The 23,592-nt window shown below is 52.4% G+C and overlaps 9 protein-coding genes across 9 annotated transcripts; 5 read left to right on the top strand and 4 right to left on the bottom strand.

Annotated features, from left to right (window-relative positions):
* Nucleotides 1–1,087: 1,087 nt before the first annotated feature.
* Nucleotides 1,088–2,541, bottom strand: M406DRAFT_357287 (uncharacterized protein). The gene is made up of 2 exons (XM_040923634.1): nt 1,667–2,541; nt 1,088–1,509 (listed from the first exon to the last, which is right to left on the bottom strand). The coding sequence occupies exons 1-2, from the start codon at nt 1,915–1,917 to the stop codon at nt 1,191–1,193; spliced, it is 570 nt and encodes a 189-aa protein (XP_040774864.1). The 5' UTR covers nt 1,918–2,541; the 3' UTR covers nt 1,088–1,190.
* Nucleotides 2,542–4,566: 2,025 nt separating this feature from the next.
* Nucleotides 4,567–5,187, bottom strand: M406DRAFT_75132 (uncharacterized protein; the record flags this gene model as incomplete). The annotated part of the gene is made up of 1 exon (XM_040925803.1): nt 4,567–5,187. The coding sequence occupies one exon, from the start codon at nt 5,185–5,187 to the stop codon at nt 4,567–4,569; it is 621 nt and encodes a 206-aa protein (XP_040774863.1).
* Nucleotides 5,188–6,434: 1,247 nt separating this feature from the next.
* Nucleotides 6,435–7,292, top strand: M406DRAFT_232525 (NAD(P)-binding protein; the record flags this gene model as incomplete). The annotated part of the gene is made up of 1 exon (XM_040915908.1): nt 6,435–7,292. A coding segment is annotated over one exon (858 nt), but the record flags the coding sequence as incomplete, so codon positions are not given.
* A 116-nt stretch (nt 7,293–7,408) lies between these two features.
* Nucleotides 7,409–9,306, bottom strand: M406DRAFT_51514 (uncharacterized protein; the record flags this gene model as incomplete). Its single annotated transcript, XM_040924446.1, has 4 exons — nt 7,409–7,621; nt 7,723–7,946; nt 8,043–8,236; nt 8,327–9,306. The coding sequence occupies 4 exons, from the start codon at nt 9,304–9,306 to the stop codon at nt 7,409–7,411; spliced, it is 1,611 nt and encodes a 536-aa protein (XP_040774861.1).
* Nucleotides 9,307–10,503: 1,197 nt separating this feature from the next.
* M406DRAFT_51240 (uncharacterized protein) lies at nt 10,504–11,634 on the top strand (the record flags this gene model as incomplete). Its single annotated transcript, XM_040924435.1, has 3 exons — nt 10,504–10,722; nt 10,786–11,172; nt 11,251–11,634. 3 exons carry the CDS (start codon nt 10,504–10,506, stop codon nt 11,632–11,634), a joined length of 990 nt encoding a protein of 329 aa, XP_040774860.1.
* Nucleotides 11,635–14,028: 2,394 nt separating this feature from the next.
* Nucleotides 14,029–15,467, top strand: M406DRAFT_51461 (uncharacterized protein; the record flags this gene model as incomplete). The annotated part of the gene is made up of 3 exons (XM_040924441.1): nt 14,029–14,323; nt 14,414–14,894; nt 14,981–15,467. The coding sequence occupies 3 exons, from the start codon at nt 14,029–14,031 to the stop codon at nt 15,465–15,467; spliced, it is 1,263 nt and encodes a 420-aa protein (XP_040774859.1).
* Nucleotides 15,468–15,900: 433 nt separating this feature from the next.
* M406DRAFT_323377 (uncharacterized protein) lies at nt 15,901–16,239 on the bottom strand (the record flags this gene model as incomplete). Its single annotated transcript, XM_040919762.1, has 1 exon — nt 15,901–16,239. A coding segment is annotated over exon 1 (220 nt), but the record flags the coding sequence as incomplete, so codon positions are not given.
* An 81-nt stretch (nt 16,240–16,320) lies between these two features.
* M406DRAFT_109085 (uncharacterized protein) lies at nt 16,321–17,924 on the top strand. Its single transcript, XM_040915333.1, has 3 exons — nt 16,321–16,666; nt 16,740–17,553; nt 17,626–17,924. The coding sequence occupies exons 1-3, from the start codon at nt 16,370–16,372 to the stop codon at nt 17,745–17,747; spliced, it is 1,233 nt and encodes a 410-aa protein (XP_040774857.1). The 5' UTR covers nt 16,321–16,369; the 3' UTR covers nt 17,748–17,924.
* A 3,661-nt stretch (nt 17,925–21,585) lies between these two features.
* Nucleotides 21,586–22,888, top strand: M406DRAFT_260800 (putative alpha/beta hydrolase; the record flags this gene model as incomplete). The annotated part of the gene is made up of 4 exons (XM_040917395.1): nt 21,586–21,760; nt 21,902–22,153; nt 22,246–22,502; nt 22,775–22,888. 4 exons carry the CDS (start codon nt 21,586–21,588, stop codon nt 22,886–22,888), a joined length of 798 nt encoding a protein of 265 aa, XP_040774856.1.
* Nucleotides 22,889–23,592: the final 704 nt, after the last annotated feature.

Here is a 23,592-nt window from a genome sequence, read left to right as displayed (position 1 = left end):
CGACGTCTTCAACTCCAAACCTCAGTACTCACGTTCTCAACTTGGTGAAAAACTGAGATGCTATCAGCATGACAACAGTCAACTTGATATGTGCACGAAATCATATATACACCTTGGCCCGTTTCCGACTATGCTCATTGGGCTCAGTCACTGTATCCTTCAAATCCAAGAATGAAAGGAAGAGAAACTCTGAAAGGAGGCAGAATGGAAGCTCGACTAACCAGTTCTATTCACCGCATCATTCCAAGGTGCGATTCCCATAGTAGCCCGGCTACAAGATGGATCCTCGACTGGACGAGCAAGGCAGATAAACAGAGCAAGATATTGGCGTCCCAGCCATACGTACAAGTCTACAATCTTACAACCACCCACCACGAACTCGAAGAATTATATGAAACGCTCAACCGCAGCAGTGTCGGCCTCGGCTGTACTCAAAACTTTTTCACAGAACCAACAATGATGATGTTATAACGTCAATAACTTGATTATTGCTTCTTCGTTACCTCATACTCCCATGATCTGACCAACGCCCTTATTGACAGTCCATACCTCCCTAAAAACCAATGTGCGCGTGCCCATCTCCATGCCTCCTCTCCCACCTTTCTTCCCCTGATGGAAGAGTCTGGCGCACGGCGAGAATGAAAGAGCCAGTGGGAGGTAATGACCAGTCAGACCAACCCTACAGCGTCTGTTAACGCCTTGGAAATATAAAAAGAAAGAAAAATCATCGGCTGGCCCTCCGTATGCATCATGAAAGGCAGTCAAAGGCAAAGAGAGAGGAAAAACTCGCAATGCTGTAGCTGGCTGCTGTGCTGTCCTCAACGGCTGCGGCCACGAATATGGGCGTGGCCGCAGATGTGATAGATCCTGCCCAGAAGTGTCACCCCGAGCAGCTCATATCTTCCTCGTGTTTCGGATATTGTATTCCACATGAACCTCCTCCAAGGTATCACCATTCTCGAGATGGGTAAGGTCCGTGTTATCGTTGGCGCCCAGGTATGTTCTGGACGTCTGGTGGCTGCAGAGAAATTCCCCTTGGAATATGGTGGTAGCAGGTCGACACCGAGGTCGTACGCCCGCGGCCGCCTGTCCTATGCCGCCGTGGTGCCTAGATACCTCGTGGACGACTTCTCAACACGCCAAGACCTGTCCCAAGCATCCAGTGCCCCTCGGAGCGCTTTGTTCACACCCTACGCTTTTACGTGAGCGTCTCCGGGATACCGCGGCGGGGAGCCCTTGCTCTCGACACGGTCCGAATCGGCCAGCTCGGCGCCGGTGCCGAAGGGGTTTTGTGCCTCCATCAGCTGTTGTGCCGACAGGCGGTGTTGCTGCAAGTCGGGTGCGCTCAGACCGTCTCCCCTCTTGCCGCCCTTCTTAGTGACAGGTGCATCGTCGAGACCGTAGTCGGAAAGCTCGTGGGGATCGTTGGCGAACTCGTTTGCATCACGCTTCTTACCGCGGCGGTGGAGCCAGTACAGGATGGCCAGGACAAGGAAGAAACCGACAATTCTGTAAGCAGAGAAGGTCAGGATACTTTCTTTTCACCTTGGTTGGCTGCAGATGATAGTGGGGGACAAGGGAACTGGTGAGGTGGGGAAAACGTTGGAGTGGTGACCTGATCGGTACCGACGTTCAAGGCGCAGTGGCATCATCGTGGCAAACATACCCAGACGCAATAATTATTCCCAGAACCGTGCCCGACGATGCAGCAGGCTTCTCACAGGTGTTGAGACTCTCTGTCTGGACACATCGCGTGGTAAGGAGGGATCGAGCTATCCTCACACCGCGCGTGAGGAGACTGTGTGTAGAACGTGATGATGCTGCAGTGGTGTGCATAGCGGCTGCGGCGTCCCGTGTCTTTTTGATTGCTGCGCGAACTGCCATTGACTGCATGTCTCGTGGGTGTGTTCTCTCCATCTTGGCCAGCTGTTCCTATCTGGTTCGACCCTTTGTATGTGCTTTTGCTCTTGAATAAACGAACGGTATCGAGGTGCGTATGCGTCGATGATGCTCGCGGTGATTCAGCTTCGTGTCGAGTCACGTCGTCGATCGCCGCTGCCCTGACACTTTTATTGTCCCTGCTGGTGGTCCGTCCACAGCCTGCCTCGGTTTGCTATCTACCCCAGGGCTTTCGAAGAGCGGGCCGAACGCTCCAAAAACGATTGAAGTGAAGTAGGGGAAAGAACCCAGCGAGTGAGGGTTCAGAAAGGGATGCTGTAAATGGTGTCACGATGGAAGAAACGTCGAAACTTCTTGATGGAGGACGTTGTCGACGTGAGGGTGGAAGTTGTTGGATGGTTGATACTCAGATGGGAAGACCGACTTCGTATCGTATCGTATCGTATCGTATCGTGCCAGTGATGATGCAATTGATGCGTGCAGCGCTGCAGCTCAGCTGTCAAGGGCCCTGATTTTGGTCCGTCTGCAGCACAACACAGAGTAACGTGACGAGAAAGGTCAAAAGATACGAAGAAAAAGGTGGGCACTGTCAGGATCAAGTAAAGTGAGTGGGTAGAAGGTTAACCTTGTGGTCCACAGGCCTCACCGCTGTCAATTGATGGAAAAGGAAAACGAGAGGGAGGAAGACGATGCAATGCAGCAATGCAAGGCAAGGCCAACATCAACAAGGGGGAAAGAAAGGTAAAACACGGTTTGGAGTTGGGGTGGATTAGTTGTGGCTGATGACGGGGAAAGCGGCAGAAAATCAAGGAGTTGTCTGAGAAATGTCGTCAGGGGAATGACTCTGCCAGCAGGGCCTACCAGGGCAAGGCGCCGGGGGGTGGGCACGCTGGGGGGGTGGAACAGGGGGGGCTGGGGGCTGTGTGTGTTTGGCCTGCTCCTACTGAAGCGTTGCAGATTCGGGCTCAGAACGGCAAGGGCTTTTCATCATAGCAAAAGCTAAATTGCCCCTGGGGTGAGGTTTTTTTTCCCTTCTTCTGGAGGGGCGCCTATTTTTGCTTTTCTCTTTTTTAATTGCCGTAGCGGGAGAGTTGCAGTGCATTAGGCTTAACGCAGGCCATCGAGATACCACTAAGGCGGTGCCACTGCCCACTGGCTCACAAACTTTTCAGGGCCGCCAATTATGCACGCATGCACGCTGCACGCCAAGCCGGCAACGGCGGCAGCGTTGGACCCTGCCCGCCCCGGACAGCCACCTAAAAATGCAGGGACCCATTTTATAACAGGCACAAACTCGCTGCGATTGGTCAGCCGGGAGATCAGACAAACGTCTTGGGATGGAGGCGCCAAGAATGAAAGGAGCAACCACGCCTTATGCTGACATGGTGGCCTGGCCTTGACATCGACCTCTCTCGGTTCCTCTCTCACCACTGTCAAGTAAAGCAAAGCCAAAGGCCAAATCGGAAAACATTTAAATAGTATCAATGGCTGCTGATTGATCTGACATGACCTTGCTTTTTCCCTTTTCATGTTTCTTTTCTTTCTTTTTCCCACTCATTTCTTCTTCCCGGGAAATGGATCTCTCTCGCCCCTTTACAACAACTCAATACTGTGCAGACAACGTCTCGGCGCACAATCACGTCTCTTGTTACATGCAGATCAACACAACGTAGCACTGGGTGTTTGCTATAATCTCCCAGTGCTACTATGCTACTGAATGCACGGCCGTAAACGGTCGCAGGGCAAACCGATCTTCGTGCCCCGGGACTCGCATCACCAGAGCAGGTCACGTCGCACAGATCAGACCTCAATCAGTCTAGGATAGATTGCAAGCCTGGAGGTTCCAAACTGTTCTATTCTTCGATCATCCCATGTCGTCAAGACCAGGATCTACGAATGCATAGGCCATAGTGGGATCCAACCACAAGATACCTAGAAAGATCTGCACTGATGAGATCGACAGCGCAGGAAAAAGACACCCTGAAAACTTATTCAAATATAGCAGGGAAACATCTTGGGAAGTTCCATCTACGATACCAGATGAAATTGTCAATGCATTAACGTAGATCACATGGTAAAAGACGAGACCCACGTAGTTTCGCATTGAATCAGCACAGGAATGACTATTGATGAGCTCTGGAATGGTCAGTATTCAAAATGTGGGGACGGCGCGAACACATTCAAATTGCAATGGCCAGAATTGCCATCCACTTATCTCTACTTAAGTACCTACTCCAATATTGAGATCCGGTCTTGTTCAGTACCGAGCAAACGATTTCAATACAAGGGAAAAGAGAAGGCTAAATGGGGCTGATCCATGTCCCATGTCTGTCACGACGGATAACGTCGCACTGAATCAGTTCCATTTACGCATACCATGAATAAAGAACAACCTAAGTTATGCTATGTATGTGCTGCTTATACTCTTCATCCTATCGTCTATCAATATAATAACAGACAAAAAAGACTCTCTTCGCACATCAACCATCTCGGTTGATAGTAACGAACCATCAAGGATTTACTATACAATGCACGGTCTGCTTAGTACGACACGCAGAAAACCTCGAGAACTCACCTATATAACAAGACATGTGGATGCTCAACATGGCCACATGGCCTCGTCCATAGTGTGGTCGAGCCAAGGTTTATACGTCTCAGCACCATCCACTAAACGGATATAGCATCCGACGAGTCTCCGCTCAAGACGATAATGTCAGGCGACAACGGCCACTGCATGGCATCCTCACCAAAGCCTTCAGGCCAAGGATCACTCTCGCAGTCGCTATCCTCAAACTCGGAGTAGTAAGAAGGGATGTGTCGTAAAGAAACCTGCCAAAATTGCGGCGAGTCCCAGTCGGTGGGAGAAGTATACTGCCTCTCCGACACCGGCATCAGCTGCCGTGGGACGTTGAACTTGTCCTCGACGACGTAGACGTGCGCGGTAAAGTACTCGTGGGGCCTCGCGGTGTTCCTGAAGCTGCACGTGATGTGGGCATCTGCAGGCGACAGCCGCCCGCACATCTTGCCCGTGCTCCAGTCCCGGTCGAGGATCTTGTGACCCTCTGCGTCCCGCTCAAACTGGGTGTTGTGGTTCCAGTGTACAATCTCGGCGTGCGTAAACCCCATGGAGAGGGCCACATTCTCAACCATTCGGTAATTGTACTCCTTTCGGCCTGTATGAGCACTGTTATACAACGAGACAGGCATGGTCACCAGGACCTTTGGGGATTCGAGCGTTCCTGCGCCCCTAATCACCCAGTGCTTCTTTGATCCAGCCCATTTAGCCATGGTGTAAAATGTCAGTAAAATGTCAGTACAAGGTCTCTGCTTCTAATGAGCCAAGATAAAGGTCGACTAAACAGGAGGTCACAGGGAACACTTCGACTAGATCCCTTGGAACTGAAGTTTCTCTTAGAAGCTTCGACTTTGCATGACGGGTGGTTGTTGCACCTTCATTTCCCGGGGGGGAACGTGGTGCTGAGACTTCACATTTATATCATGAGCTAGAGAATAGCCATAATTTTGACAATCGTATTGTTCTTCATACAAGGCCCCAATTTCTCCTTGCGGATGCAACTCCCGGTGCACAAGATCTTTGAAGAGCTGTTCAAATGGGTAAGAACTACCATGGACAAAGTCTTTGCCAAAAATGTCTCCAGGTATCCAGCTGCTTTCTGAATTCTTTGAACAAAAGCCAGGTTTAACAACATGTGGCAGCTGTATGTCTTTTGACACTGTCTTTGTCCTCTGACCAAATCGGGACTTTGCACTATTCTTCGCTTCCCCAACATGTCAGACTAGCCCGTGTAACCTCCCTATGCGAGGAAATCATTATTGCTTCAAGCAGCAGGACCTAGCATGCAAGCTTCCTGGCACAGGCGTATTCTGGGGGCAAGGGATCTACCAACCTCATGTTTTGGACATCACAGATTCTATAGTGGCTGAGCTCACAATAAGGACAAACCAGAATCCAGTAATCATTTGAAGTAAACCCAGTGTGGCATATCTGCTGAGGAGCAATGTCAATCATTTGCTGTGAAGGATCTTAGACATGATTAGCCAGTATACAGGCAATACTCAGTCAAATCTGTTCGGAAGTGTTTGAAATTTTTTGAATTCAAACAATCAAGCTCTCAGGCTGCCGCGCATAGTACGCTATTGACAAGAGTCGGCCGAGCTACGGTGGACAATCCGATCTGGACCCCTGGTCCTAACACGGTATCGGCGGCGCACAGCACCGACGCGGAGGAAGAATCAGGCCGGCTCTATATGCTTGGATCAGCCAACGGACCTCTTTCACGGCCAGATTGCTGAGAGTGATATATTGATGCCTCGTAACTGTGATGCTGGAAATGTGTATAAATACGAGGTCTCTACTTGGTTCAGAGGGGGGATAAACCAGTTATTGCAGGCATTCATATCAAGGACCATTTGTCCGAGCACTGCAACGTCCATAAAGCTTTTCAAATATCACAAACCACATTAATACTCTGATACAGTCTTGGACTCATTAAGTTCCTACTATGGCCACTCCTAAAGTCTATCTCATCACTGGGTGCTCCTCAGGCCTCGGTTACGAAATAGCCATCACGGCCCTCAAAGCAGGACACAAAGTCATCGCCACCTCTCGCAACCCGTCCAAAACCCCCGACAAAGTCCAACAAATCACCAACCTCGGTGGCCAGTGGGCAGCTCTCAACGTCTCCTCTCCCACTCTCGAAGCCCAGTTCCACAACACCATCCTCCCTCTCCTCCCCAACGGCCGTCTCGACACCCTCATCAACAACGCCGGCATCGCAGTCGGTTCCGTCGTCGAGGACATCCATATGGACGCCGCCCGGGACATCCTCGAGACCAACTTCTGGGGCACGATGCGCCTCTCGCGCCTCGCCGTGCCTATTATGAGGGCCAAAGGCGGCGGTGGCAATATCGTCAACATCTCCAGCTCAAACGCGCTCCTTCCCCTGCCGATGCTGTCTATCTACGCAGCCTCCAAGAGTGCGATCGACAGCTTCTCGCTGTCGCTGGCAGGCGAGGTCGCGCAGTTCGGGATTCGTGTGATGGTGGTGAGCCCAGCGGGTATGCGGACGTCATTTGTCCAGAACGGCGAGGACCAGAGCCAGGCGGGGAAGGACCTGCGAGAGGAGTACAAGGGGACGAGCGTGGAAGCTGTCATGCATGCTATTACGGATCTCGGGAATTTCAAGGTTGATCCAGTGAGGGCGGCAGCGGTGATTGTGGCTGCTATCGATGGGACAGGTGTGTTTGAGGGGGTGCCAAAGGACTTCTTCAGACTGCCCATTGGGGCTCAGAGTATAGATGCGCTAGAGATGAGAATTGGGGAGCTGAAGGGGTGTCTTGAAGGACTGTCTGCTGTGGCTAACAGTGTTGACTTTGAGGAGTGATTCATCAGCGCAGTGTCTCTTGATGAATTAATCTGAAGCTAAGCACAGACTGTCCTGGCTCTATTAGTCGTGACTTGTATTCCAATGACATTATCAAGCGATCTTCAGACCGATCCCTCTTTCTGTCGGCGAGACACTCTGCAAATCAGCCCCTTCTGAGCGACAAACCAATAGTCATAGAGTTCCCACTCCCTTTCAGGATAAGAGAGTTCAAAGTCAAACTGCCGAAGGAGCTGCGGCACCAACTTGGAAATCTCCAGCAGAGACACATTCTTGCCCAGGCAAGTCCTGCTTCCACCGCCAAACTGAATGAACAACTATTAGCCGTGGAAGACCCAAAGATGTAAGGCATGGGCCACAGCCAGAGGCTCACACCGTGGGAAAGGAAAGAAAAACAGGGACTGAGGAAATTACTGACGGCCAAGAAGTTCCGCTCCATCAGCTTCAACTCCTTCTCCCCAGCCTCAAGCCACCTCTCAGGCCGGAAGGTGTCCGCATCCTCCCCGTACACAGCTTTCTCTCGAGTGGCGACCCACGGGTTAATACCTACCACGGTACCCTCTTCGAGCCAGACATCGCCCAGCTGTGTTCCTCCTGGAGGAACGATCCGCTCAAGGAGAAGCCCGACTGCTGGGTGTATACCTGGAAACGAGGGACATGCTCAGCCTTAATTATAAAGTCCAGAGCCGTATACAATACCTGCTCTCGTGAATTTAGGGGTGAATAAGGTAGGCTTACGGAGAGCTTCCTTGATGATGGCTTGAAGATATTCAAGCTCCAGAGCCTCGGCGAACGTGACCGGGTCTGATAGTCTACCTGCGGTTTCTGCCTCGTCGATCTCTGCCAAGAGTTTTCGTTTGGAATCGGGGTTCCGACAGAGATAGTAGAACAGAGCCCGCAGGGAGATGGCCGTGGTATCGCTGCCAGCAAAGCTATAAATGGATCGAGTAAGTAGCATATATTACGTCAGTTCTCAAGCCAAATCGTTCACGAAGGAAAGATAATCAAAGCCTTCCACTCACACGCTGCCAGAAGCATGCATGAGCAACTCCGCGTCGCTCATAACCTGCTCCCCATCCCTGAACCGCTTGAACCGCGAAAGAAGATCCTTCGCCTCGACCGTATTGCTCTCCTTGTCCTGATACCGCCGCAACTGTTCCCTCGTAAAATCCACAATGTAGCTCGACGAGTTCAGAACCGCAAGCCGCGGCACAAACCCAGCAAGCCAGCTGAACAAGGCGTTTCCAAAAAGCAGACCGTGCAGATACGGAACCTGCCCGATCACGCTGTTATACACCAGCCGCCCCTGGATGGCGCGGTTGATGCCGTGGATGTCCGTCTCCCGGTCCAGGAACCCGAGCCGGTGCGAGAAGGTGATGGAGGAGATGACATCCCAGGCGTACCAGTGCACCCAGTCGCCGAGGTCTGTGTCCCGGCCGACCAAGCCCTCGAGCTTCCGAGTCAGGATGGCGGAGCAGACGTCGTTCAGGGGCTCGAGCTCCTTCATCGTGCTCATCGAGAAGGCGGCGCCGACGGGTCTCTTCAAGGCGCGGTGGCGCAGCTCGTCGCGCTCAGAGAAGGTCGTTGTCGTCATCGTCGAGCCCTTGCTCGCTGCTGCTCTGGTGCGAATATCAAACATCTTGTAGAAATCACTTTTCGCAAACTTGCTGCCGAACCCATAGAGCTGGGGGATCAGGCTACCGTCTGAGAAGGAGACGTGGTTTGGTCCCACACGCACTACAGGGCCGTACTTGTCGTGGAGCCGGCGGTGGTAGTTCATCTGTTCCCCGCGTGCGCAGCTCCATACCCGGTCAAGGTCGGCGATTCTTGCGAGAAAGGGTCCCGGGATCCTGCGCAGGGAGGGACGGAAGCGATTGCGGATGGCTTGAATGAGACATGAGACGGTCAGGAAGAGGATCAGGGTCAAGGTCCAGGACGTGGTGGACCAGGACACGGTGGTGTTCAGCTCAGCGTTGGCATATCTGCTCTGGCCTGTACCCATGTCGACGACAGATGGAGGGTCATATAATAATAGACAAGCCAGGAGTGACTTCACTAAAGTTTAAAGGAGGAGTGGGCGACTTATTGCAGCCCCGACAGCCTTCCAAAGAGAAGGACACATGGATGACAATCATGTAAGCACAGTACAAAATCCCATCGTTGAAGCCGTCTTGGACCATGATACTAGCAGCCCACACCTTACAATGAGGTGCTGATTATAGGCAGGGTTCCTCCGCATGCATTCGATCTGCCATCTACGCACCACTGCGTCTACCCCGTTGGGGTTCTCCTCCAATAAGCAGCATGAAGATCATCCCCCTCTTTTGTCATGCCACCGGCTTGTCAGGTTCAAGGAAATGCCGAAGCGTCGGTAGATGATGAAATAGATCCAGCATTTCGTAAATAAGATGCATTGCAAAGCCCGAATGCTGATAGACATCCGATAAATCAAGCACAGCAATTCATCAATCAGGCAGTTGTAGCTTCTTGGGAGGGTAAATTGAAGTTTTTGCAACAGGAAAAGCCATGTCTCAGCGTCTTGTCTGGGTAATACCAAAAGAAGTCCAATGAAGAACGTTTCATGACTGTAACAAGGTGACTTGTACGCAGTGCATGTTCCCAAAAAGGTTGATATACAAACGAATCATTGTAAAAGTGGCTTATATTACACAATTACCCTATCTCCTAGTTGAACCCTTGTTAGCACTAGAAGATTAAGATACCTATAAGTACTGATTGTGCTATTCCCAACCGCCCTCCCGACGTAACGCGGGGAACAAAGACAGACAATTAGTGCTGGTGAGTAGTCACTTGCATTGATCTGCCCTTTAAATCACCAGTACCGTGATCGTATTCGTATCCGCGATGGCGACCTAGGCCTTTCTTGATGGAGCTCGAAAGAAATGCGGCGGTCCCACCTTGGCCGTCGCAGGTTGCGCGTTCATCTCTTCAACTCGCGACTACAGCCCAAATGACCGCAGAGCGCTAGATCTGCCAACCCCCCCTTTCCCTAGTCTCTGTGTGTGTATGTGTGTCTGAGAGAAAAGGCTCAAGTAAAAAAAACAAAAGCGTCTCGTGTGCCCATTATCTTGACATCATCCATCTTCTCTTGTATTCATTTCTATCTTTACCTTATTTTCGCCCTTTCTTCCAGTACTGTTCTTATTCTTTTTTCATTATGGAGGAGTTTCGCAACATGATGCGCGTGACCATCTTCGGGTCCAAGAGTGAGCACAACCCTGCCTCCTTCGAGCCGGCCCGCGACATCCCGTCCTTGGCCGACAGGGTCGTTTTGATCACTGGAGCCGCAGGGGATCTGGGTCGCGTGACAGCGACGCAGCTGGCAAAGTACGGCCGCCCCGCTCGGATCTATGTGGCAGACCTGCCCCCGCGGGACGAGGGCGGTAGAGAGGCGGTTGTAGCTCGGATCACGAAGGACGCCTATGGGGACGAGGGGAAAGAGGGGGTGGGCGCTGCGAAGGAGGGTGGAAACAAGACCGAGATACGGTTCTTGGATCTCGACCTGGGCTCATTCGAGAGCGTGCAGCAGTGCGCGGCCAACTTCACGAGCAAGGAGGACAGGCTGGACCTCATGATCCTGAATGCAGGCATCATCCGCGTCAAGCCAGGCGTCACGAAGGAAGGGTACGAGAGCCATTTTGGGATCAACTACGTTGGCCATGCACTCTTGACCAGGTTGTTGATGCCGGTGATGCTACGCACGGCCAAGCAGCAGCAGCAGCAGCAGGGTGAAGGCGATACCACCACCAGGCGGGGCCGGCTCGTGATCGTAAGCAGCGAAGGATGGGCTATGGCACCCAAGGGAGGGATACTCTTCGACAAGGTGAAGAGCGACTGCGCAGATATGGTAGGTCCTCATCTCGAGAGCCGGAAATGATGACGTGGTGTTGCGTGCCTGAGACCCAGAATACTGACACTTCTGAAGGGTTACCTGAGGAGGTACGGTCAGAGCAAGCTGGCGCTCATCCATCTCACCAAGCACCTCGCCAAGCTTCACCCGGAGATCGATATCGTCGCACTTCACCCTGGGAGGGTCAACACCGGGATGGGAACCGAATTGGGCAAAGAAAGCCTTCTTGTCCGGTTGACTGCACCCCTCGCTCCGTTCCTCAGTGTGGACCCGGACGAGGGTGCCCGAAATCATTTGTGGACGGCGACGAGCCCCAATGTAGTCAGTGGGAAATATTATGAGCCTGTCGGTGTGCCCGACAAGGAGGGCGCGACTGCCAGAGATGATGAGATGAAAGAAGCCTTGATGCAGTGGACGGATAACGAACTGAAGGGAGTGGCGGCACCGCCATCGGAGTGAAACCCCTCAGACGGTTTCTCCACCTCGCCAGGCAAACCCAGATGCGAAGCAGAGGTGCAGAAGGCTCGCACGAATCCGATGGTTTATCCGTATACCCGCGTTTCTCAAGTGGATAGCGCATGGCACTTGGCTTGCTCAATCCCCTTAGGCTTCCGACAAGGCGTTGGCCACCGCCAAAGAAGAAGGGACAGGGATCCAGAGATCACATTGGTCTTTCGGTATTCCACAGTACACGTTAAAAGACCGTCATTAAATCCCATAGCCAAACGTTAGCTAGTATAATGGGCCGGGGTTGCTAGGAGCAGTCAGTAGTGGGAGAGCCTTGTGAAGCCCACATCACAAGAATCAGGTGCTGGATAGGGGCATAAGGAGACCAACTCTGAATATACAGCCTCGCATACATGCGAGATCCAGGTGCTTTGTCAATTAAAGTTTCCGTATCTGCCTCGACGCGACGCTCATGGCAAACTTGGCCATCAACTTTGGACTTGACCCTCGTGGCACCGCTTGCGTTACCTTTGTGACATTGATCTCATCCACCTTGGGAGGCGACCACCTCGGTAGTACCGCCTGCTGACCTAGACAGGTCGAGCAGGTACCACATCGATCGTGGGCCGCGCGAGGTTGTAGACCTAGGTTCTCATGGCTACTCAATATCGATGATCAGCAAGGTCACAGCTAGATAATCATCCTCCAAGACTGGTGCACCAGGATGATATGACAGGTGACTTGAAGAGAAGAAGAAAAAGAAGGTGGGGGCGATGAGGAAGCCGAGTTGATTCACATGGAACCATGAATACAACAGTTTGCAGTGAGGGTATCAGTGACACGGGCATAGTTCGACAACTTCTCTTGCTGCTTCCGTACAAGTTCTGTGCGAGTGATTCTACCAAGGCGTACTAAATTTTCGTCTCGAGGGATCTTCATGAGCCGATAGACGGAAACAGAAGGGTGGCGCCCGGCTTGCATATCCAACAATCGTTGCTCATGCAGACTCTCCATCAATCTGCATACATCTTCGAAGGGAGACTCCAGAGTTCTCGAGGGACCAAATAAGTCAACAGCCTCCCTGCCGTCGCTTCTCGGACGAGTGTGCTGCGCAATCGCACCCAAAAGGTTTGGCTGGGGCAAGGAGGGAAGCGGTGACATAAGCACATAGGAAGACGGTAATGCAGATGCACGCAGAGCCTTGATAAAACCTTCCTGCTTCTCAAAGACTCCGAAAGTCAGATTCGATAGCTGGTCTGCCAATAGATCGTGGCGGAGAGACGACCGTCTCTCGTCCACGGCGAGGAAGCCTCCGACAAGAATCACGCCGTTCTGGCCGTTGAAGAAATCTGTGACAAGGTCGTGACTCTCTCTAGCCGATAGTTGCACCACACAAGAGTCCTGTTGTGTTGCGGCGATCTCCTCAGAGCACGGAATTATGGTATGTTGACTGAGCTCGGGGCCCAGACATCCCAAGCCCAAAGTACTCGCCATAGAATCCAGTGACTGCGGTAATGAGTACGAAATTACGTGTCGGACATCAATTGTTTCGACAAGATGTAAAGCGTTTCTGGTCGAGATGATGACATTATGGCTGGAGGCGTGCGCTGGTGGAGAAGGCGGAACTCGAAATGGATCTCAAGCCGAAGAAATGGTTCCCGCGAGAATGCAATGCGGAACAGGCTTGCCGCATAACTATATGAAAGACAAAGAAGTTGGCGATGGAAGCAATGTGATGTGTAGAGAAGTAAAAGCTCCAAGTCAGAAGCTGGGCTTGAGAGAGCAGAGGAAGCTGCGAGATTATGTAATCCCCCAGGTATATATTTGATCTGATTATGTAACCATGGAACGTGAACCATGTTCATCGTATGTTACTCTCCAGGTCAGAACGCACCTTCTCAATCTGAGTACCGTAGCTCATCCAAGCCTATTTCGGCACTTGGAAGGTGCGAGGATGGCGCTCTCCTGCGATGGGGACCTGAATTCATCCTCCCTCACGCGATGTCTGCCTGCCAAGGTTATCACATCACCACACAGAAGTATAGCGCGCCTTTACGTTGAAATGACATCTTTCTGTCAAGGCAAGAAAAGACGGCTTTTAGACACCAGCATCAACAAGTCGACAACGACGACGACGACGACGACGACGAACACAAATATGGTCTGCCATGGAGGTCCTCGGGGCGTAGGTAGCTGTTACCAGCCAATCAGCTCAACATGATGGATCAGATAAGATCAACCCGCAACGCCGAGCGGACCCCTTCGGTCTCGGAGGTATCAGGCACGTTGAAATGCCACCTTACAGACAGATGGTACCCTCAAACGGCCCATACAACACAGGACTCATCCTGCATCCACTCATGAGATCGACCTGCCTCTGTCCCTTTTCCGTCCCTAACCTGCGCAATGAAGGGGCACAGAGTTTGTCTGGCGCTGTTGATCAGCATTCAAGCTGTCTTGGGCTTCGATGGCCATCGCGAGGGTCTAGCGAACAGCCATATTTTCAATGCAATTTACTCTGCGCTGAGGAAATGGGATTCTTCCGTCAACGCCGGTGGCAATGGCATGTCTGCATTTCTGGCGAACATCCCCAAAGGCACGCTGCTGTATCATGGCAATCCTGGACCAGAAATCGTCAACGGCACCGAGTTTCTGGCCCTCGATCCCGAGTTCTCACTTGTATTCGCTCGGAAACGCCGTGGTAGTCGACGGTTGGGAGAAGGTGGCCATGAACCTGGACGCCGACGTAATAGCATCGACGGCGAAGAGTACCAGAAAGTCATACAACCAGGCCCTGCTCCCGCCGGCATGACCGACCAAGACGACGGAGGCGACGGTCTAGCTGGCTGGCTCCACACGTACAACACGATCAAAGACCTCAACTTGCTCTACATTGATGGACACTCCGCTTCCAAGGGCCAGGATGGTACCCTTGACTTTGGCGACCGCATCGTTCTGAACGACACGACCTCTGGTGGCGTCGAGGCCGAGTATCAGCGTGCGCAGACATTCTGCAAGTTTGCGAGTGACCAGTGGCGGGGACGGGTCGACGGGCTGATGCGGCTAGGTGGCGACTTTGAGGTTATCCTGTGCAGCTTCGAGGAGGGGCTCGAGTTTGTGAGGAGAGTGCGAACGAATGCCACTGTTGGTGGTCACAGACGAGGCCAAGGCCCGCCGGGCTCAGGAATCTCTAGGTCTGGCGGCATCGGAGTTCGCAGTGCAACGGCAAACTTCGATTATTTTGTCTCTGCGTATGCATATGGACTGGACTTGTTTGATCACGGGGGCCGTGGACTACTTGAGAAAGAGGGTAGGGGGGAGTGCAGGTCCCACAGATCCGACCCGCGATAGCTAACAGGGCCTCGTCAGGAACACACCATGTCCCCCGCCTGATCCACATCGCCAGCCAGAAACTCGACCCAGTCCGCTACGACATCGAGAGACTCATCCTCGGCCAGAAGCCCAGTGCTGCTACGCACGACTGGCAGAGAGTTGTCGACCAAACCGTGGCCAGGTACGCCGACAAGGTCGCCTTTTTGGCCAGATCGGGCGACAAGCCTGTCGAAGCGTCTCGTGAGGTCGCTCAGCGTCTGCTAACACCCTTTGTCGACTGGGAGAAGCGCGACGATGAGGCTGAAGTCGAGCGTTGCGCGAAAGAGTATCTTCCGACTACCGCGACGGGTGACAGCCCGGCGTATGACGCTGTGTATGGGGTGACCCGGCGCATCTGCTCGACGCTCGCCGAAGCAGTCAAAAGAAAGGACCAGACAGCCGAGATGTTTGCTGACCATTTCCAGCGCCTTGTCAGGTATCTCAACTGGCCTGTCTGGAGGCAACCCGAGTAGCGGCGTCAGCATCCGCGCTTGCGGGACTCGGAAGCTCGGCTTTGGCGGAAGGGTTCCGCACGTCTTAGCCAACTCCGCTTCCGTGGCCCCGGCCCGCTGGCAGTGGGTCGCACGACGGAAGCTGATCAGGACATTTTGTCGATGAAATCAGCTGTTGGTGGAAAGGAGAGGGAAACCAAGGCCAGGCAGGCAAAGACTCGAGGACTTTTGGAGGACAGCAACTCAACAACCCAAGGCCAACGACCTCGACTTTCACCTACCACTGCAGCGTATTATAACCAGACAACCTTGCGAAAGCCCATCAGCGATGAAGTATCTTGTCGAAACATCGGACATTCCAATACTCCTACTTACAACAGTCAGGTCGTGCTTATGCACTCTGCAAGGACAAATACTGACCCATGACGGTGGACTGGAAACCCTAACCCTTCGATTGATGACCCGCCCCGTCCCTGGCCCAAGCCGAACACTCTGATTGACCGCCCGTCATGCAGAGTGGGACAGATTATGGAGCGTGGATGGAACATGGCATCGTGGGCTGCAGGTTTGGCCTCATCCAATGGGGTGTAATGCATCCAGTCCTTCTCAAAGAATCCTTCGAAGTTTTCTATGTGGCCGAGGTCGGCGCCCAAGGCGACTTCTGACGCCCCCATCACGATGCGATGACATGACACTTGGATCGCTGGGGCGTGCGGCGAACGGGGTCCCACTCAAAGAAAATTGTTTGCCGCTGATATCCGCAGTCAATGCTAGACAATAAAAACACTATTCCAACGTTCCCGAGACAGCACCCCGAGATCATCCCGGTGAGCAAAGAAATTGACACACACGTGCACGCACACACCGAGAGAACCCAGCCACCTGCAAAGAGTACCTTGCTTCCACACCGAACAGAACCTGAGATGGGATCCGTCAGCCACAACTCCTACTTCGACGCCGCCGAGTCTGTCGAGCCCGACGGCATCTTTGAAGTGCTCCGGCGCTACAACGCCGACGACTCCCCAGACAAGATCAACGTCTGTGTGGGTGCCTACCGCGATGAGAATGGCAGGCCCTGGGTCTTGCCGTCCGTTCAGATGGCCAAGAAGAAGATCGCCGGCGCCGATCACGAGTACCTCCCCATGATGGGCCACAGGGCCTTTCGCGACGCATCGGTTGAGCTGCTCTTCCACGGCTCGCGGGCATTAGCAGAGCGCAGAGTGAGTGATCTTTTTTCTTTGTTGTCTCGAGCTGAGAGGAGAGAATCTAAGACGGACAAACCCCCCCAACCAGATAGCAGGTGTTCAGTCGCTTTCAGGCACAGGCGCCCTCCTTCTCGCCGGCATGACCCTTAAGAAAGCCAACACCAATATCCACAACATTTACATCACCTCGCCTACCTGGCCCAACCACGAGCTTCTCTTCGACACCATGGGCTTCCGCGTGCACTGGGCGCCTTACTACAACAACGAGACCCGCGCTTACGACCACGAGGCCTTCCTGGCCGCCCTCAGCGCCGCAGAGCCCAATTCCGCCGTTGTCCTCCATGCCTGCGCCCATAACCCCACGGGCTGCGACCCCACGCGCGAGCAGTGGCGTGAGATCGCCGACGTCGTGCGCGCCCGGGCCATCTTCCCTATCTTTGACGCTGCCTACCTCGGTTTCAACTCGGGCTCTGTCGACGAGGATGCCTGGGCTGTGCGCCACTTCATCGATGACCTCGGCCTCGAGGCTGCCATCTGCCTCTCATTTGCCAAGTCAATGGGCCTCTATGGCGAACGCGTCGGCGCTGTGCTTTTTGTCGCCGCTGCCGACAGCCTGGCCGCCACCATTCAGAGTATTCTCGAGAACGCCCAGCGCGCCACCATCAGTACCCCGCCTCTGTATGGCGCAAGCATTGCTCAGGCCGTGCTGGGTTCGTCCGACATCAGGAAGCAGTGGGCCCAGGACCTGATCACCATGAGTGGGCGCATCCTGAAGATGCGAGGGCGTCTGTTTCAGGAGCTGACCAGGCTGGGCACGCCCGGCAGCTGGGAGCATGTCGTGAAGCAGACTGGCATGTTTGGCTACCTGGGCATTGAGCCCGCCCAAGTCGTACATCTCGAGAGTAAGTTGGGAAGATCAATTACTGCCACTTCCCACTCCAAACTTGATGGTTGTTGACAGGTTTGAACTACAGAGATTCATCATGTCTACATGGCAAGCACGTCGCGGATATCGATCGCTGGCCTGAACGACAATAATGTCGAGTACTTTGCCAAGGCGCTGGACGCCACTGTGCGCAAATTTGGCAGCAGCTAATGTGTCTTTTCTGTTTCTGTCTCTGCCGCAAGATGCAGGACAAACAGTGGACAGCAGGGACGGGGAGTGAAAGAAGAGAGAGAGAAAAAAAAAAAGGGGGGGGGGGGGGTACGCGTAAATAAGCATAGATCCGCGATCTTGTATATAGTCTAAGTAAACAACTAGAATGTAATTTGTATTCAATGTTCATTGCAATGAAGTTGTGACATCACTACTACTTGTTATTATAACACATTGTCGTAACAGCTTGGTTCTGATGATGCTGCTCATAGGTTGGTGGACCATGATCAGACGAAATGGGTTAATAAGTATCATACTTAGGCCAAAGGTTGAAACCCTCAGTTGATTCTCCTAGCGAATACGTGTGTGTATTGAAAACAATGCTTGTCTAACGCGAGAGATCCTTTAATTAATGTAGAAGTTTGGAAGACGATAATCAGTCACTATCAACCAATGCACTGTATGAGAAGGGCATAAACATGAATGCCAATCATAGTAATAACTGAGATGGTGTGGTCTGTATGGTGGTCTTCATAAACTGGTTCAAACTCTTGCACATGTTGTCTTTTGACTCTTCTCTGATTTTTCGTTCTATTGTAGATCTGCCTCGCGTCATTGCTACAAGCCGACGGCTATGGGACGATGAATAATTTCTTTGTTTCTCAAAGTCATCTTCCAGAACATTCTCTGCTCGACTTGCAATAGGAGTAAACACTATGAACCATTGTGGTCAAATACGACGTCCTGAACCGCTCCAATTGCGCTCGAGCAGCCCTGGCGGTCACTTGAAGTTGTACCTCCGAAAGAAAACAACACAATTCGGGAAAAGGAAGAGAAGGATCAGGATATATAGATGTATATTCATACCCAGTAACCGGCAACATCAGATCCTTGGGCTATGTCCACTACTTCTCTCTCGCCCTCGTCTTGCATCGAATTGGAGGCGGGAGCAATTGGCCGATACTCGCGAACCAATCAGGATAAGGCTTTCGTGCTCATATTTACAGTTGGACACTCCCCCATGTGACAAGATGCTTAAGGTTTGTCACATCACGTACGCGGTAGAGATTTGCCAAGAATTGCTTACAATTGAGCAGGAAACCAGCTCATAATCAACCTTGATATCCACACACAGAAAGATCGACAGATCCAAAACACGCCATTGCGTAGCCGTTTAGCAACAAGCAGCAATATGCTGTTCAGAGCATGATGAAAGGACTATGCTTCGGTTGGTGTTTCGCTCCATGTTGGGCAGAATGCGTACGAAAGTTGGGGGACGGCCTTATGGGTAGACCCCGAAGCACACGAGCCTCAGATGCAGATAAGTGACAGGGAAGCAACTCGACGTCCAACGAAAGTTGACCATATAAAGCTGACTCCTCTTGAACTGCTGGGTCTACTCCACAGCTAAATCCAGCAGGTCGGTTACGTTCTTCTGCCCCGAAAGGACAGACAGCCGGCTAGCGAAGGCGGCGAAGACATTCTGGGCCTTCATGATTGTTCCCACCAGCCCGTGCTATACAATACCCACGCCGAGCGCTAACTAAAGCCGCCCTGGAAATGGTTTGCCTTGGCCCTCGACAGGGCACTAGGTTGGGGCGTGGACTGGCACTTACCAAGTATGTAGTCTGCAATAGAGCACGTGGCGCCTGCTAGGATGACAGAGGCGGACATATGTATGCATTTGTCCGAGTTAAGGTTAAAAAAAGAAAAGAATAAAAAAAAGTCGACGAAAACTTCTGTTGAGTCTTTGTCGTTTTTTATTTTTCAATTTCTCCTCACTGTCCCGTTCACGTAAAAGAGTAGTACTACCCAGGTTTACTGTGGTGAATTAGCAGAAGATCAGCAGCTGGAATCAGGTTTTTGTCAGGTTTTATGGAGCGACAAGGCAGAAGTGTAAGCTCTGTGTGTTCCTGACTCTGAGCTCTCTCTCCTCTCATCTTATCAGTTCTGTCTCTGCTTTCTGCACACACGAATCCCCTTTCTGGCTATAGATAGTAAGCTCGTCAATCTGCTGCGGTCATCCTTGATCGTCTATGAACATCACCCAGGGACCGAGCGTTAAGCTCGAGGGTGTCCTCTTGACAAATTTGATATGTGCCATGGTAATTCAGCATGGTAATATAGCGGTCCATTTTCGCCGGATGCCAATATCATCAAAAAGTCGATGCCCCGTGCCCTGCTGGCGTGGTGCTCGATAACGACATGACGCATCCATCGTAAGCACGGAACAAAAGCGAGATAATTCTCTGATGATACCAGAGGAATTAATTTAACGGCGCACTATACATCGTAGTAGTACGTTCTGGAAAGGGTGGGAAGAATAGCTCGCGTGGAACCTCGGCTGGAATCCCACGACAAGGCGCACTGACTCGCGGAGGTGAAGGGTCGTAATCTCAAGGGAGGAACCTCCAAGCGAGCCATCACTTTCTCCAGAGGGGGCTGTCAGACCCTCCTTTGCCAAGCTTGCTTATCCCACAATGGTGGATCCAGTCCTGCGCTGGAGGGAGGATTGGTGATTCTCTTTCTCATTGTCCCACTATAATATTCAGACCCAAAGGGGTTCCTTTGTGTGTGTGTTGTGTAATCACGAACGGACCACCTCTCTCGCTCAGTTTTGCTCCGCGCCCTCGGAGTGTGGCTTTCGTGCGAACCATAGTTTTGCCGTTGAAACTTGGTGCCAGGGAATCCCTAGCGAGTCCTCATCCACTGGGCACAAAAGCCTGTGGTGAGAAGCCCATAGTCCAGCCAAGTGCACGGGGCCTCCGCGGCCCGCCTTCCTTAGCCTGGAGGTCTCGATTCTTTTTATCAGGTGATGTTGAGCAGCCACGAGGAAGTCATGAGAAACAGAGGAAGGGCGGGTTGGTGGTGGGGTTCTTTTAATTCCAGACGAGTCCAGCGGCCTTTGTGGAAATTTGCTAGAATGGATTATTCTGATTTTATGGTCCTTTGGAGGGCGCAAGTCGAGGAGGGCGCGCGCGGGCTTCTAGGAGAATCTTGGGAGTTGCAATGTGTGCGATATTAACCGCAATACTTACAACATGCCATAGTAATTAACATGCAATCCTCGCATGAGGTGTGCCTCTTTGATTCGTGCAGTCAAAGACCCTTGCTGGAACGCTAAGACACTGCGTGGGCCTTGCTCGACCTGGGGTGCGATGCAAAGATGGATTGATAATGACTTAGAAGAAGAAAAACCCCTGAACATTATGAGATTGGGCACGAAGAGTAAGTGTGAAGGTGTGTGTGTGAGAGAGTGAGCGAAAATAATGAGAGACAAATTGAGAGAAGAGGCTCGAGGCCCAAATCCCTGTCGGCGAACCCTCCAGTCCCTGAACTCAATAGTCCCAAGTTCTCAAGTCAGGTCAGTTCAGGGCCAGGCCGGGTCAGGCTGGCTTCCAACGAGACAGGGAAGACGTAGTAGACAGCGTTAGGGTCGGGGAGAGGAGGGGGGAAGAACTGGGAGCTGGAGCCGGCCTGTGGACTATGTCAAAACAGTACCAGCGCTCACGCCTCGTATGCCCCTGTTTTGGGCTAGAGGGTGATAGCCAGTCCCTGTGTACTACTGTATAAACCCCCCTCCTTAATTGGGCCCTGTCACTTTTTTCCTGACACTGCAGGAGGCACAGCCCTACAGTAATTCTTCCTTTCTTCTTCTGATTCATTGTCTCACCTGCATGTCTTTGACCGCTACCCCCCCCCCAATAAGTTACGTCAAGGAACAACAACAAAAAGGAGAGAAGCAGTGACAGTGGAAAAGACAACAAAAAAAAAAAAAAACCAGAGCAAACCGAAAAGACGGAAAGAAGAAGAAGAAGAAGACAGAAACTCAGCCATCATGCCTTTTACAGAGATCAACGGCAAGACGCTATTCTACAGCTGGAAGCCCGCCAGCAGGGCAGGCCTTACGCTGTACTTCATCCACGGTCTCGGAAGTGCTCACAGCTTTTGGTCGCCCGTCATTCCTGACCTCGTCGATGCTGGCTTCTCGTGTCTGGCCATTGATGTTCCAGGTAGGTTCAGTCCGAGATGAGAACATATCATCACCTCTCAGAGGAGAGAGCACCAACCCCTCCTTCGACTTTGCCCCTCCTTCCTCCGGGAACCGCGAAAGACTGACTGAGCACGACCTCTCCCCCCCACCCTCACTATAGGATTCGGCCAGTCACCATACCACGGCAAGCCTCACACTCTCGAAGAGATCGCAGACGACTGCATCACGCTGCTCGAGAGTCTCGGAAAGTCCCTGGACCGGACTATCATCATCGGCTCTTCCATGGCCGGCATCGTCTGCTGCGAGATTGCCGTCAAGCACCAGGTTGCCGGCGTTGTTTCCGTCGGCCCTATCTGCCCGGGCCCTGAGACCAAGGAGGCCTTTGAGCACAGAGTCGCTGTCATTGAGCAGGGTCAGTCCAAGCCCTTCATATTTCTCGCCCGTTCCATTCAATTTCGGTACTATGAAAGCTGACAGGAGCCGTTTTGGTGTGTATATATATAGATGGACTGGAGGGCATCGTCAACTCGGTAGACATACCCACGCGGGCAACAGGATCCAAGGCCACCAGGACCGCCGAGGCCTTTGTCCGATCACTCATCCAGTCATCCAATGCCGACGCCTACAAGTCGCTCTCCCAGGCCATCGCCGATGCGCCCGTTCCCCAGTACAACAAGATCACCTGTCCTCTTCTGTGCGTCGCTGGACAGGAGGACCAGGTCGCCCGTCTGGAGGATTTGGCCTTGATAGGAGATGAGCATGTTTCCCCCATCTCTTTTTTGTCCCCCTCCCCCTCCCCCATTCTCTTTTCTCTTTCCAGAAAAAGGAAAGAAAGAGAGTTTTCATGCGCTACCAAGGATCCATTCCTTCCCCCCCCCCCCCCCCCGAGAAACTTACCCTCCCTCTACAACCAAATCCCACCCCACAAGACTCCACACCACACACACGGGAGGGGCTGTCTGCATATGCGACGTTCTTTTTGCTAACGAGTGCCCTGCATGACAACAGGTGGGGAGCCCCGTCCAAGACGGAGCTCGAGGTCCTCTTCGGCGTAGGACACTGGCACTGCATAGAGGATGCAGAGGGTATGGAGGGATGCCTGAGGCGGTTCGCGAAAAAGGTAGAATCAAAGCTGCGAGCCTACTAGGAAATGGGCCGCGCGACTCCTCTTCTTTTCATTCTTTGTCTTTTATAATTATTCGCTGTTTTGATATCCTTTCTTTTACACTTTCTCTCTCTGAATTACGGAGTTTTGAAGCGGTGTTTTTTGTTATTGTTGTCGTTCTGGGGTGTTTCATACCATCAAAAGAAGCAAAGAAAAGCCATAAAAGTTTAAATTGGTGCTTGGAATATTAACGACGTGATAGGTCACGGCCATAGTAGGGTCCGACAGCGTGGCCTGAACGAACGCAGCGACCGAATCGAGCAAGGGGACACGTCGACGGAAGCCCACCGGGGGCAGCACGGCACTACAGCACGACGGCGACGGGGACATTTCTCACGCCTCATTTTTCTCGAGGCGGCGACCCCGCACCGATTTACGAAGGCCCCCACGGATGAGCCTTTCTACGACGCCCCAAACTACGTACACGCCGACGTGAGAGGCTCGCTCACGCACGACAGTCGAATTTGTGCCGAATACTGAGGGGGCGGGGGAGTTGGGCGGATTTGAAATTGGTTTATGGGTGGGTAGGTATCTGGAGGAAAGGGGAGGGGGTTTAGAGGGCCATGTTGTACCATATGAATTAATGCCTCTGAAGGCGCCATGTCTAAATGTTCAATGCTTGCCGGAAACGTGTGACTTGAGTGTGTTTCGAGTGGAAGGGAACGACAACATGATGGCCGTTTGGC

This window comes from Cryphonectria parasitica (assembly GCF_011745365.1).
Source record: "Cryphonectria parasitica EP155 unplaced genomic scaffold M406scaffold_6, whole genome shotgun sequence".
NCBI lineage: Eukaryota > Fungi > Ascomycota > Sordariomycetes > Diaporthales > Cryphonectriaceae > Cryphonectria > Cryphonectria parasitica.
Note: the sequence above shows the minus strand (reverse complement) of the source record. Positions and strands in the feature narration are given on the sequence as shown.

What these genes read in the sequence shown, in the direction of transcription:
- M406DRAFT_109085 (XM_040915333.1), top strand. Translation starts at nt 16,370, where the DNA reads ATGGGATCCGTCAGCCACAACTCCTACTTCGACGCCGCCGAGTCTGTC. An exon ending in GGGCATTAGCAGAGCGCAGA is followed by an intron (nt 16,667 to 16,739) that starts GTGAGTGATCTT and finishes CCCCCCAACCAG; the next exon opens with ATAGCAGGTGTTCAGTCGCT. An exon ending in CCAAGTCGTACATCTCGAGA is followed by an intron (nt 17,554 to 17,625) that starts GTAAGTTGGGAA and finishes TTTGAACTACAG; the next exon opens with AGATTCATCATGTCTACATG.
- M406DRAFT_357287 (XM_040923634.1), bottom strand. Translation starts at nt 1,917, where the DNA reads ATGGAGAGAACACACCCACGAGACATGCAGTCAATGGCAGTTCGCGCA. An exon ending in GGAATAATTATTGCGTCTGG is followed by an intron (nt 1,510 to 1,666) that starts GTATGTTTGCCA and finishes CTCTGCTTACAG; the next exon opens with AATTGTCGGTTTCTTCCTTG.